General features: G+C 43.2%; 1 protein-coding gene across 1 annotated transcript in view; it reads left to right on the top strand.

The window, feature by feature from the left end:
* Nucleotides 1–2,003: 2,003 nt before the first annotated feature.
* The window catches only part of AGBL1 (AGBL carboxypeptidase 1), a gene marked incomplete at both ends in the record, with an annotated part of 284,899 nt that continues 272,394 nt past the window's right edge, over nt 2,004–14,508 (top strand). Inside the window, one exon of the mRNA XM_084293364.1 lies at nt 2,004–2,054. Within this exon, the coding sequence (XP_084149490.1) occupies nt 2,004–2,054 (51 nt within the window). The remainder of the gene's footprint in view (nt 2,055–14,508) is intronic.

Below are 14,508 nucleotides of genomic sequence, written 5' to 3'. Positions count from 1 at the left end.
AATTCAGTGTTCTTTGGGTAAGACTCCACCCCTCAGTTTAACATATGGCATTTCATGGAGTGCAGCAGCTTTTTTGTTGTTGTTGAAATCAATATTTTCATTTAGAAAAATCCCCAAACCTGAACTTCCATAGGAAATGAGTCCATCTCACTTTTCTTACTCTGCCTGGTTGTCTGTAGAGCATCTTGTCCATCAATCAACAGTCCTTGTGGCATTCTCCATGAATGGCCTGCTGTGTCTCCATAATTAAGCAAAGGTATTTTAATCTGGTTTATTTTATAACCTGGTAGTGACGTTCTTGGACCCTGCTGGCACGCACAGAAACCAAGGAATGCCATGCTTGTGTCACTTGTTCACACATTACTGGGCTGAGCTGGAGAGAATTTGTCTTAGCATTTGTCTAAAACATTTGATCAATGGAGGTTCTGCAACGTGGAAAGATCTTCACATGAAAACAGTCCCTAGCCAAGAGTAGAGTGGTTTATTCTTCACTGAGCTGCTTCTTAGAAGATCAGGGTTTTAGCTCTGATCTGTGATTTCTTCATTGACTTCAGCAAAGAAATGCCTGCATACATTGACAGTCTGGTATGTCACTTTGTGGCACTGAGTCCTGTAAGCATTTGTCTTGTGCTCAGAGACCAAGGCTCATGTTACTTCTTCTAAAGACTTTAGTTATTAATTCAAAGTGGAAACACTCCTACTGGAAGGGGTGAAGAGACCCACACCAGCATTAGTTATGTATTTAAGAGGTAAAGACTGAAATTAACATCCCGAAATTGGAAAGACGAGATCTATCCTTAATTCTGCATATCAAGCAATTGCCTCCAAAGCCAGCCTACAGATCTCCCTGAAGTGGTGCCATTTGGTGTTAAGAAACCTGAACTGAAATTTCTGCATCCCTGAAAAAAATATTTGTGTTGGACTAGTTGACATTCTCTCATTGAAAACATTTCCCTAGAAAAAACCTCATCCAGCACTCCACTCAGCTTCTTTACCTTCTCCTTTTTGTTTACCGAGCCCTTTGATATCATCTGGCTGAAGCTAAAAGTGGTCTCTGTGCCCTCCTAGGAATTCAGGCTACAACTACAGCCGTACCCCAGCATGGTTCATGCACCAGGGAGAGATCTCAGCACTGAGCAACAATCCTCACCTCACATACATGGATGGGTACGTGTGAATGACTGTAGTGGCCCTTAGAGACAGAACTGCCCTTTGCAGAGGCAGACAGGCCAAACAGGGTGTGAGTGCTCCCCTTTCCTCTCCGGGCTTTGCCATGCAGCCGTGAGATGCCCTCTGCACGCTCTCCCTGCCCTACAACCGCTACGAGGCACTGCCCGTGGCCTTCGCAGCTGTGACTGGAGAGAAGCATCAGGGCTGCAAGCCCAAAACCCTTCGTGAGCCTCAGCGATCCTGCTCCACCTGTCCCTCATGCCGGCTGTATCTTCCGTTCGTTGTCAGCGCTCGTTAAGACCGAGGGCATCTCTCCCACTCCCTCTGCCTTCTCCGCGTCTCCGGTTTCACTGGAGCGGAGTCAAACAGAGACGAGTCCACGCAGGGTCTGGAATGGATCAGCAGGTCAGCTGGGAATGACTGTCAGGCTGCCAGCGCTCTCCCTCCCTTCTCCCTGGCTTTCTTTGAGGTTTGTAGCTCTTCTGCTTTCTTGTTGCTATTGCCACCCTCCCCACACTCCCCCTGCCATACACCAAGCACCCAGACCTTTCCCGAGCACTTTACTTAATCCCCAGGATTCTTTATATAGGAATTAATCTTCTCGTCACAGTGGGAGAGCTCGGAGGGAGGGGGTACATTTATCTCTCCTGCTGAGGTCTAGAGTTGCATTGCTGTGATTATTGGTGGTAGCAGTGTGCGTGTGTCTGGGGATCTGTGTTTAGCTTCTTCATTTCTTAAACAGCACAGGGGCAGCAGCCAGGCAAGTTGGCAGCTTTGCTTTCTGGCTGCATTGTGTCTGCTGCTAGAAAGAGGGATTGTGAGTGGGGAGCAGCATGGCAGAACAAGAAGCCAGTGGCTTGCAAGTCCTTCTCTCCACCCTCCAGGTAAGAACAGCTTGAACTAATGAGAAAGGCGCTTGGGCTTGTTTTCCCCTTTAATTCACCAGCAGCAACTTGTTGGGCTGAGTTTGTTCTTACTAGCTCCCTGCTGGCTTGTCTCTAAAAGCATCAGCATGCAGGAGTCCTGACCTGCACCTCCCACCCTAAAACGCCTTTATGAAGTGAAGTTTCACTATTTGGAGATGAACGCTGGCAATTACTGCTATGCATCAATCACTGAGCCCTGTCTGCGGGCAGGCTCGGCTCCTGCGATCTCACCACGTTCAGCAGGGGAGCGAGGGAGGTGTGAGGAACCGGCTGCTTCGCAATGAATGGGACCTGACAGCGCTGTCAGTCTGCAGGCGAGGTGAGCCGCAGCAGTGCACGGCACTGCTCTGAGGGCTACGGGGAACGAGTAAACAGATCTGCTCAGAGACCGCAAGTTCCTCCCTGTCAAACTATCCTCACCAAGACTCCCAAGCACTTGCAGGGAAGTGGCAAAACCTCCCAAGGCTGGGCTGGGTGTGCTCAGTAAATGTCCTCAAGGAGCAGAGGGGAGGGAAGTGTCTCGGTCCAGGATTGCACTTGTTGGACAAATGCGGCCCTGGGACGAAGGAGAGGTATCTCTTCCTCTGTCTCTAGGCGATCCCCTTGGTCCTCTTTTCTCCCAGCGAAGATGTGCTTCTCCTGGTCTCACAGGAGATGTCTATGCTGAGGCACGAGCCATCCTATGAAACAGGGAGCGTGTTTTGGGAGGGGAACCTCTGCATTCATAAGCTTTTTTTTTTTTTTTTTTGTCATGAGTGGTGGGTGGGAACTACTTTGCCAAGACAAGCGGCACAAAAATCCACTTTTAGACTTTTATGGTGAAATTCCAGTTGTCTGCATTTTTCCTGATCTGGGTCAGAGCCCCACAGGGACTGGAGTTTTGGGCAGTGTGCGCTGCAGAGCAGTTTCACATCTGAGGCAGCAGCATCCTCTGGCAGCTATGTGGGCCACCAAAGCCTCACACTGCTGCACGCCACAGGAACAGAGAATAAGGGCAGGGTGTGTGAAACACACGGACCACCTGGGTCAGCCCAGGAGCTCCTGCCTCACAGCCTTGTGTCTCTGAAGGTCTCTGTGACCAGCCACGAGTGCGTAGAGAAGGTTACAAGACCCCGTGGTACGTAACTGGCTTCGAAACTGTAGTTGTGTGGGCTGACCAGCCTTGACGTTCTTAACAAAGCTTATGTAACTGTCAACAACTTTTATTTCTTGTAACATTGTCAAACCCTTGTTTGCCCTCCACGGCGCCCTGTGGCAGTGAGCTCTGCAGTTGAATGGGCACACAAGAAAGTTGCTTTACTGGTCTTTTTTTTTTTTTTTTTTTTTTTTTTGGCAGTGTAACTTGCCTGTCCCTGTGCTCTCACAGTTTGTTTAATGCATGTTCTGTATCTGTACTACATTGTGTTTTTGCCATATATAAGTTACAGTCCTCTCCTGGTTTCTTTGGATAATTGAGAGCTGCGTGTGCATCTGTATGCGATTCATCAGCAAAGCTGTATGTGGGGCTAGAATAGGAACAGGTAGGTCCACTGCAAGCGAAAGACATTGCACTGTTGGCAAAATTGCAAGGCCGAACACTCAACCCTAGTGTTACAAAATCTAGGTACAAAGACCCTTGTTTCCCAAAACTCCACATTCACTTAAAGAAGAGCAGAAGGCTGTCTTGTTGTATCTTCAAGCAAATGCAGAGGTATGGGTGCGAGAAGACAGGAAAATAAGTGGCTGATGACAATTTTATATATATATATAATGCTGGTATGTTCTGATCCCCCTTGTCCTCCCTTAGCTCCAGCCAAAACTTCACCACTGTCGCTCGGCAACACCATCACCTATCTTTGCTACACAGATCCAGTGATAAAAAAGACCTTTGCTTGAAACAATTGGAAAGCACTGACCTGGGAAATAATACATTTTGTTGATGTTTGCATTTGCTGATAACATCCCTCTGCATTTTGTTATTTTCTGCAACAGCTGTCCAAAACATGGTTGCTTCGTTTTTGTGTCCTGCCAAATTGTCAGTGCTGGTTCATATTCTTTTATTGGGCATGGAGAACATGTCTGCTGAATACAGCAGGCTATTCTGCAGGATAATATTATTGTGTATTTTCCATTTATCTTAGCACATAATATTCCTTTGTAACCAGAAAGCTTTCAGCTGAAGAACGAGGGGACATTTACCCACCAAGCCAGTCTTTATGAACTTAAGGATAAAAACAGCCTTCCTCCTTCAGTTGGGGCTAGATTTCTACCTCATTTCCAAGTACTGTCGTGGAGTATTATTCTCAGCCTGGAGGATGTACCCACCTGAGATAAGCTCAATCACCTTCAGCCAAGGGGACAATCCATCCCTTCTCCTCCTGCTCTCACAACCTGGCTTTGGTAAGGATGTTATCATGCAGACCAAAACCTGAACAATGTGCACTTCCTAACAGAATTCCTGCTCCAGTCAACGAAAGAAACACTTTTGGTTTCTGAGTTCTTCAGAACTGTTCCCAGCACAACAAAGGAGCATGATCCTCCAAAGACAGCTCAAACCCATGAAAGCACGACGTGTTACAGATGTTCTAAAAAGTGACAAGGTGAAAAGCAAAAACTGCTTTTAAAGTGCAGCTGCATTTTGTCACCAAAATATCACTTCAGGGAAGACATGACATTTCAGATCCCTAGGTAAAAAGTGCTTCATTGCTTACAAGGTGCAGCTTTCAAATGTGTTTCAGATTTAAGAAAAACCTCTCCCTGTCTCATAGGTTTTGTGTCAGAGTTGCAGAGCCAAGCACTTAGGAGTTTTCTGTATTTTTTTTTTTCTTTTTGGTTTTAACACCATTACCTTCTTTGTTCTCTCTTCTTGACCTTTCCCATGTGAAGTGCTCCTACAGTTACCACCTCCCATCCCTCTGCCATCCTATTCTGTTCCTATTTCTGAATTACAGTAACTTCACCTCACACCTAGCTCTGCCCTGTCTTTCATACGCAGGTGGTACATTACCTATATCAAGGCTGGGCAGGTTGCTACTCTTCACCTTACTCCTCAGTCACAGCATGGCAGAAATCAGCATTCACCCCAGGTACAGTTTATCACCGGGGAGAAACTCTGTCATCCCATTTTGTAGGAAGCCTCCCTCATGCCAAATCCCAGAGATGTTTGGGTTTAGATCACTTGCTTATTTTAAAGCCAGGAGGATTTATCTGGGTGATATTTTAAAAAGCTGCTAGTAGCTAAGCAGAATAATAGAAAACTTAAGACAGCATCTTTCATTGTGTCCCAGACTATTGAATCACTTCAGGCTTTAGAGCATCGATCTTCCTACTGCTGGTTGTCCCAGCCCTTATCTCACTCCATCCTCATGCTCGTTAGCTAAATAAGCAGCATTTCGTTTCTTCCTTTGTGTTCTCTCTGCTCTCTTCCTTGCTTGCCAATCCCAGATGTGAGCCTGCCTTGGTTCCTCCTGAGAACCTCTCCTTATTCCATGGCAGCGTGCATCGTGTCGCCTGAGGTGTCCCAGATTTCCTGTTGGCTCTCAGCTTGGTGTTCACATGCTCCCTGAAGCCATGCTCCCTGTGTGCATATTCCACTAAGCTGGCAACCCCTAGGGCCGTTGGCAGATCTTTGGCTCGTACTTCGCCCTACTGTGCTGGACTGCAAATGTTCCTAAATGTTATGGTTCAAAAGGAAAGAGGTGAAAATCTTATGTTCCCATGGAGGATGTGTTTTGTGTAAAAGGATTCCTCTCTGAATGACTGTGGTGCCCAGCAGGGAAGGGATACAGGATCCTCTGTTCGCTAACTTGAACCTCTCTGCTTCTTTGTGCTGCCTCTTCCGAGCTGGTCTGCTGGCTGGCTGACAAAGCAGTTCTATTGTTATCCTAAAGTCAAGTGGGAAGATAGCTGTGCTGCTTCAGTGACAATGAATATGAACGCATTTCACAAAATGCTTTTGTCTCCTCTGCATCCTTGCACTTATTCTGTCAACAGAGCTGCTGAGATTCCTGGGACTGAGAGAAATAGATGTAAAATCCAAAGAATTGCTCACAAAACGGAATGCCCACTGTATTGCACAGGGAGTGGAGAAGCTTGGAGTTCAGCTTTGTATTTTTGAGAGGCAATTTGGCAAGCAGGGGTTAGTGGAATACACTTACAGGGAAGAAAAATCAGCTCAAAAACAGATGGCCATTTTTATGCGGTTCATTAAACAAGTTTTATTGACATTGTTGTACCTAAAGTGAACAGCAGTGGAGACAGCATTCTCCTATTCCTTACATAAAATATTCTAGCTTTGGAGCAGCTAAAGTAGTGCAGTTTGGTCCATGAGACACTTGGTTATGGGGTTCCAGGAAAAACCCTTCATGGAGAAACTTTGGATGTGCCACCATCACTTTCCTGTCTCTACTGCCAATGCCATTTAGACCACACATGTCTACTTTCTCTTTTAACTGTGGAAGAAGAAGAATATTTCTCTGCAGGCAACTCTATAGAGATGGCCCAGGCCAGCACCCTAACTTTCAGGGTCACGGCCTGTCCTTCCCACCTCAGCTGTCATCTTCTCCCCATCCACAGAGGACCTAAAGGTAATGCAGTGCTTTTCCCTACAGTTCTTGCCTCACCACCATGGGGCACTGCTAAGCAGGAGGAGACCAGGCACCTACCAAAGGAAAAGGAAGCTAGCATTTGGGTATTAACCCCAAATTCCTGTAAGGCTATGGGGAAATATCAACGTCTGGCATTCTTGCAAATCAATACAGAACACTAGCAGCTCACAGGCAGCATGAGGCACTTTTTGGGCTCTGCTGAAACCCTTCAACTGGCCAAGATGGGACCAGAATTTCACTCTCTGTCCCCAGGCTGGCTGCAGCTGTTTCTCTGAGCACACTGCCAACTCCTCTGAAAATGCCTCCAGTTGGGCTCTCCAGAGTTCCCTGTGACTGCATTAATGAGGATGTAGGACCTCGAGGTGCAAAATACACCCAGAGACTGGCTTGGCAGCAACTACAGCTGGACTGAGCAAGAAAGTGCTTTTTTTTTTTTTTTTTTTTTTTTTTTTTTTTTTTTTTTTGGCCCTGGAAATCAAGCAGAACTTTCCATGTCAAAGTTTTAAAGTGGGACTCAGTCTGTCTTTTCCTCAAGACCCCTGGGTTCCCTTAGTGAAGAAATGCAAATGCTCAGGGTAGTCTTGTCATTAGAATGCAGGTATGGGGAAATGGGTCACAACCTTCTGCATCTGACTTAATTCTACGTAAAATGGCTAATAATCCCACCATGTCCCATATCAGTGTTTGAGAAGATCAGGCAGTGAACATTTGAAAAGAAAAAGTTCGGGTGAAAACACAATAAAAATATAAAAAGTGGAATGAATTAATGATTCTGTTTCAGTGCAGGGCTTCGATTGGGCACAATAAATAATGCACAGGACCACATGCTAAACGATGAGGACAAAAAGCTATATGGGGTGATTTTCAAGGCAGAAGACACTGTTCATTCTGAAGCAGGAGGTTTGTGAAATAAAACAGCAAGTTATTGCGTAATTAAGAAAATATATATTGTTGTTCCAGGGGGCCAAATGAAATGACACGAACACTTTAAAACTGTCGTCTCTCAGCTGTTGAGAGCCCAGCCTGACTGCATTCATGGCCATGCTGTTTAACTTAGGCAATTTGCATGTAATATAATGGTACGTTATATCATGTTAAGCAGCTTTATATTGCATATTTTTGGACAAGTGCTGCATTATAGACACAAACACACATTAAGCTACATTAACTAAGAAGGTATATGCATTTGCTTATAATACTTGTATTTCTCATACAGTATAAAAAATATTCAGGTACATCTGATTATCTATATGTAAGTCAAGAATAATTGCTGGTGGTTACCTTGCTTCCCTGGGCATTTTGTATGCCTACAGATATATTTATTATATCACATCAATACTTTTATATCAATGGAAAATTTCAACCTTCTTCTTTTCTTGGGCTTCAATAGTTTCCCTCTGCAATACATGAAATGAGTTGTTTTCATACAGAGAGGTATTTGCTTGAATAGATTTTACTTGTGTTTCTTTATATAGCATAATCTTATTTTCAGTATATTATGATGCATTTTGTGCATAATGGCTTAGAGATCCTTTTGACACTTCTTTTTTTTTCTTTTTTCATTCAACGCTTGGCTTTATCTGTAATGGGGATATATATCTGTGGTATAAAATATGTTCATGGACATTTAGAGCTAGAGTTCATCATATTACATTTAGAGGAGAGCACAAGACAGTTGGACAGTTGGTTGTATAGAAAAATGTGTGGGCTGATAATGGTTAACTTTAGCACTGTCTTCTAACACCAGCAGAGAGTTTCACTGATGTGTGTTCACAGAAAGGAAAACATTTCCAAAATGTACCAGGAATTTAAGAGATGGGGAAGGGTTTCGTATCACTCACTGTGGTATAGCAGGGCTGAAAGTTGCCCTGGATATGTTGCTGTCACAGGGACACTGCATCTGTGTGATTATTCCTGTTTGTGCCAAGACAGGTAACACAATGTGTGTCATCATTACATTCGTGAGAAAAGTTGGGGGAGGATTTGTGCTTCTGGGGAAAGAGAAGATGAAAGCACGTTTTTCCAGAGAACTCAAGAGAAGTGCACAACTGAAGTGGTATTTGCCAGCAGCTCCTCATGAAATGAGCCATGGTCCTGGGGAGAGGTGGCCCTTTGCTGTGTGTGGTAGGGTTGATATATGGAGACCTGAGAACCTCAGGCTTTCATGTCTTTGCAAATCTTATATCTGCAAACGTACTAATCATCCACACATGTTGTCGTGCTCTGCCATACTTTAGCCCCATGACTACATTCTTCTCACCAGACCAGGATATAAAATAATTCCCTGTTGCCTTTCCCTGTTCTTTTAATAAGCACTTGTCTCATGGACTGTCTATTTGCACCTGTTGGCCTTCAAAGCCTGATGGGCCATAGGGTAGAAGTGCTGATCCATGAGCTGGAGCCATTCTACATGCCGGGCTCACTGATCATCTCCTCAGGAAAGGATGAGAAAAAGGATGGAAAATGGTGGGACATAGCTCTTGAAAGAGAGTGACCATCTTCTCTAGCGAGACTGGGATCAGTTCAAGGCAATCTCACCTGTCTCCCTTTTCCGCATTGACAAAAACAATATTGCTTCAGAAGGTAGGGAATGAGCATTAGGGGGAAGCCACAGTTTTTTCTTGTACAACTATAGGTATGGATGTCCAGCCTAGTTGAGAAATTGGTGGGTCTTCAGTGCCTACAGTCCTAGAAGCTATGTGTTCATTATTGTGCTGCTGTCATGAAAGAAAGTTTAATTTCAGAAAAGGCAATTGAATGATGCTGACTTTGAAGCAAGAACATCAATCAATGAAGACACCAAATTCACACCCAAGATTTAGTATTTCCTGATGATCTGTTGCTCTGTTATGGCCTTTGTTTTACTGAGTAGAGACCTATCTTATTATAAAGAAATGAAGGTTTTAGAAGTCAAGAATTTGTCCTTGATTTCATAAGATTTCTTCTAGAGAGGTCAAAGATAATATAGTAGAGACCCCTCCACCCACAGGCAGTACTGAGCTACACAGAAGAGAATGAATGCTTTAGACTGTCTATTGATTGACAGAATAACATCTGCTCGACAAGAAATTCACTGGGCAAAGTGAAACCTCCTTCCCTTAGGGGGTTTAGGGAACAAGGCTGATTTTTTTTTTTCCTTTTCTCCTTGTGGTTTGTTCTCCAAGAAGAACACAGCCTTCTTTTTCAAAAGGTGCTGTAGGTTGAGGTGGAATTAATGAGAACAGCAAAACTTTCATGGCGATTCTTATTAGAAAATTGAGTAATTCTGACATGGAAATGTCCTTTGGGAGAAATAACTAGTCTACCAAAGAAATCCTGCCTTTTTTCCACCTTTCAACAAGGGACACTTTGAAGGTAAAACATTTTTTTTTTCTGAGACTAGAGCCATGGAAGTGCCACAACGTTGCACTTTTCTCCAGTCAACAACTGGTAAGTCTTTTATGTGCGTTAATTGTTGGTGTAATTTACAGGCAGAGGTTTCCCACTGGACCCAATGGGAATTTGATCCCTTCAGTAAACAGATTCCTCTCCCCTGGACCCATCTGCTCCACCACACTCCCTGCTATCTATTCCCTTCCTTTCCGCAGAACGATGTGGTATTGATGGCTAAAACAGGAGTCCTGGGTTTTGTACTCAGGACTGCTTCAAACTCTTTCTTTCAACCTCATTTAATATCTGTGCCTCCAGATTTCTCCATTTAGTTGCTAAACTGAGATAAAACTCATCTGTCAAGTTTGGGTGGAACTTAGTTCACTTCTTAGTTCACACTTTCCCAAACCAAAGGGTGGAACGACTTACTTCATGAGCAGATGGCATTCCTTCGCTGGGTGAAATCAGCATAATGCCTGTGGTCCTCTGCCATCCTCTGATTTTTACGGCATTTGTTCTGGAAGACCAAAGCAGAAGATTTACAGTGAAGATAAAGTTGGCCTTCCATTTTATTCAAGATTAACCTGACGAGCAGAAGCGTGACAGAGAGAGAAAGAGATCCTTCCATAAGCAGTTCACTTGGCATAGTGAATGCCCACCTGTCTGGGCTGCAAAAGGAGGGGAGGAGGGAGAATGGTCCACCTGACCTTTCCCTACGATTAAAATGCTGATCTGATGAAGTCAGAGGAACAAACTGAACTGCCTCTTTCAACCCTCCATTCTTCCAGGAATAAACCAGCTCCATCCACATGGGGACAGTTTCTGAAGAGGCTAGGGAAAAGCAGAGGTACTGCCCTGTTTTGTCTGGCCTCCTGTTTGGAAAAGTCCCCTATATTTGAATGGTCTTTTGCCCCATGGTATGTTCTGTAAATGGGGGAGAGAGCTTGAGATGCCAAATGTGAAGGAGAATGTGTGCCTGGCTCTGTTTTTATTCAACAATTTCTCTTCCAATAGGGCTTAGGTCATTTGATCTCCCCATAATGCACAGGGATTTCAAGGGGACAGCTGGAAGCAGAGAGACATTAAAATGACTTGCTCTCAGAGATGAAAACCATACTTATTAGTGGTTTGTTTCAAAAGTTCCCATAGCAGAAGCCGTATCTCACTGAAAACTTTGGAGGATTTTATCTAAAAGATGATTATCTAAGTGGCTGACAGATCAAACAGATGGAAATCTTCTTAGCTGAGTTCCCCTAACAAAGCTATGTCCTAACAAAGCTTACGGAGCACTGCAATACCAATGGGACTGTGCACAAATAAAACAGGACACAACAACAACTTCGTGGTGGTCTCTCCATGCTGGTGACAGATAAAGGCATCAGGAGTTAGACCTTTATGACTATGTTTTGGCATACACTGAACAGCCTACTGGGTATTCCCTTAAAATTTCACCTTTCTCTCAGAGATCAGCACACCCCGGCATCAAGACTGCATTTGCTCAGATCTCAGCCAGACATGGGTGAGACTGTGAAGAGCTCAGAGGTCCCCTTTGCTATACCACCAGCAGAGGAATACATGGCTCCTGCTGAAAATCCCCTCTTTTTATGACTCATATGCCACCACGTGTTCAGCCTGTTCTCACATAAGAGTCTCAGGAGAGTCTCTGAAAGAGTCTGCTTTATTTGCAGTCTGTCCTTTTGACATGATTTCTCACAAAGGACCATGTCTGCAGCTATCACCTGCCTCACTCCCAGCATTGTTCAAGCTCTGTGAACTAATGCCAGCCCAGGGAGTTCTGCTCAGTCCACAGGTGTCTCAGCAAGGTGAAGTTAAAGTAGAGAATGTCACAGCAGGGGACACCATGCTCCTGACCTCCTGGGTCAGGATGTTCTGGCTCAGTGTGGCTCTTCAGACACCTGCAGGCACAGCAAGTGGCAAAGTTTGCTCAGCTGAAGAGCCACAGCCTTGCTGCACAGAGAAAGGTGCTGGCAGGAGCAGAAGCTCTCATTTCTCTCTCACTTTGCAATGTCCCTGATCTACATCAGTCTGATCTCAGCTCAGGACTCTCAGACAGGACCCTGAGCTAGTATTTTTAAATTTAACTCCTGTCACATTTTCCTAGAGCACAAATGCAGCAGTGAACTCATTCACTGAGCTAATAAAAAGCTTTTTAGCTTGACCGGCCAGCACTTAGTTTGCAAGTGCTTCTGTGCTGTTGAACTGAATTAACAATGTCTGAATAAAGCCCCAAACATGCCTGCCTTTAACGTGGTGGCATTGGATTGCTTCTGCTGGGTGTCTTGCATAGGATATAGACTAAAGATAATAGAAACCTTTGTTACTTTCTGGATGGAAAATGACATACCACTGTCATACCATTTAAAAACTTGGCAGGTTTTTCAGAGAGCTGAGGGCTTTGCTTTTAAGAGATTGCTGTTAAAATCTAGACAAATGACTCTCAATAATGCAGTTAGACAGATGTTCTGCTTTACATTACCAGTAATAATACTTCGAATCATTAAGAATTTTGAAGCAGGGTTTGCTATTCATTATAGATGCCGAGTTTCGTTTGTTGTTTGATTTTTCACTTACACTGGATGGGAAAAATAGGTTCATCATTTTCACTTTCAGGTTCTATCTCCTACGAAAATAAGCTGTGACTAACAATATAACAATAGTTATTAGCAATATGTCCCTGCTACCCATACCTCAATCATCATTATTAAGTGTTGATTGATTAAAGGCATTTTCAATGCTGTTCTGGAAAACACTCCTGAAAGCAGGGTAGATTGACATATAAGGACACTTATCTCAACAAGAGAAAGGCGTGCTGTCAGTCTAAACCAGAACATACCTTACAGTGCTCCTTTTCTTCAGCCTAGAAGGTCAATCTCAGCCTAATATGTAACAAATGGGAGTATTAGCCCTGGAACAGAGAGAAAAGCCCCAGCAGAACACAACATTAAACTAGGAAGTGCCAAGGCAGACCAAGAGTAGACACAGGGACTCTTGAGGCTTTATTCTGCCTAACCTAAGCAGGAACATCACAGAGAAGAAGAGGACAGCAGTATCTTCATTATGGTTGTTTACGTCCACCTGCACATGCTTATATTTGCTGTGGTATTCAAAACCTATGGTTTTATTAAAAAGCAAGTACAGCTGGATTTTTTCCAAGCTCACTTGTACTTTGAGAAATGCCTTTGTTTGAAAAAAAAAAAAATCTTTGTTAATTTACAAATCCGCTTCTTCTTTGAAAGAGAGAGTATACTCTGGAGTGCGCCCGTAAAATCTCACAAAGAAAAACTGTAGCATGTTTCATGATGCTCTTTCATCACAAGTAGAGGAAAAGATAACTACACTGAATGCAGAACACAGATTCCTCCCTATTAAGTTTGGGTGGCAGTTGTGTTAAGTAGCTGTAACAGAGCAGCATTTGAATGAAACATTAATATTTTAAAATATTTCAGTAACAGGTAAAGTAATATAAAGTTTAGGAATAAACACAAGAAACACCAATAAACAGTAGGTGCTAGCATGCGTACAGAAATTGTCGTGCAAGAATAATTAATGTTATATAAAGTCTCATAAAGAGAGTGTGAAAGACACATACTAGGATAATTTTGGCACTAGAATAAAAATAGTTTTTTTTTTTTTTTTTTTTAAAGAAAAATGTGAATGATATAACATTAAATTCCGTCAAAATCTTTAGGTGTCAGAGGCAACTTATTGTGAAATAGGAGATGAAACCTCTGAGAATTTATCTGCAGTAGAAATTACAGAAAGAACATTAGAAATATTCAAGGGAACATCTAAAAGCCTTTTGCAGAATATCACGTGTTTTGATTTATTTCGAAGTTTTCTCATTCTTTTAACACTTCCAATTTGACAGAAGCATTTTAAGGTTATATAATAATGTGTTTTACCACTGGTTCTGCATAATAAAGTAATTGCTCTATTAGAGATGCATTAGTGAGAGGAGGAAGTGACACAAAGGAACTTTGTATCAGGAGGAACTTCTGCAGAAGGACAATCTTTTTTTCTTTTCTTTTTTTTTTTTTTTTTTCTTTTTTTTTTTTTTTTTAAGAATATATAGAGAACTTTGGCATGAGAAAAAAGCAGGAAAGAAAAAAGCAATTTCCTTTGCTAAAGGCATCCAAGAAATTGCACTCTATCAGGGCATAATTCCTGCAGATATCTGGATGCGAACATGTATTAGTGTGACATGCTAACAGTGTGGCACAGATGATGAACAACCTTGCTCTGAAGTGAAGTGAAACACCTTGGAGACTTTGTGATGCAGCAGGCAAAATCACGATCTATGTGCCTCATAGCTCCTGTGTAGATGTGCAGCATCTCTCTCATCCTTGGGCATGAGGATGAATATCACTTCAAAAATAGGGCTAGGACACACTAATGTCAAGTAGCTGTAATACCTCTGTGCAGAAAGTGTTTCTGCT

The sequence above is a fragment of the Netta rufina genome (assembly GCF_964035555.1).
Source record: "Netta rufina genome assembly, chromosome: 11".
Classification (NCBI taxonomy): domain Eukaryota; kingdom Metazoa; phylum Chordata; class Aves; order Anseriformes; family Anatidae; genus Netta; species Netta rufina.
This window is presented reverse-complemented; position numbering and strand designations above follow the sequence as displayed.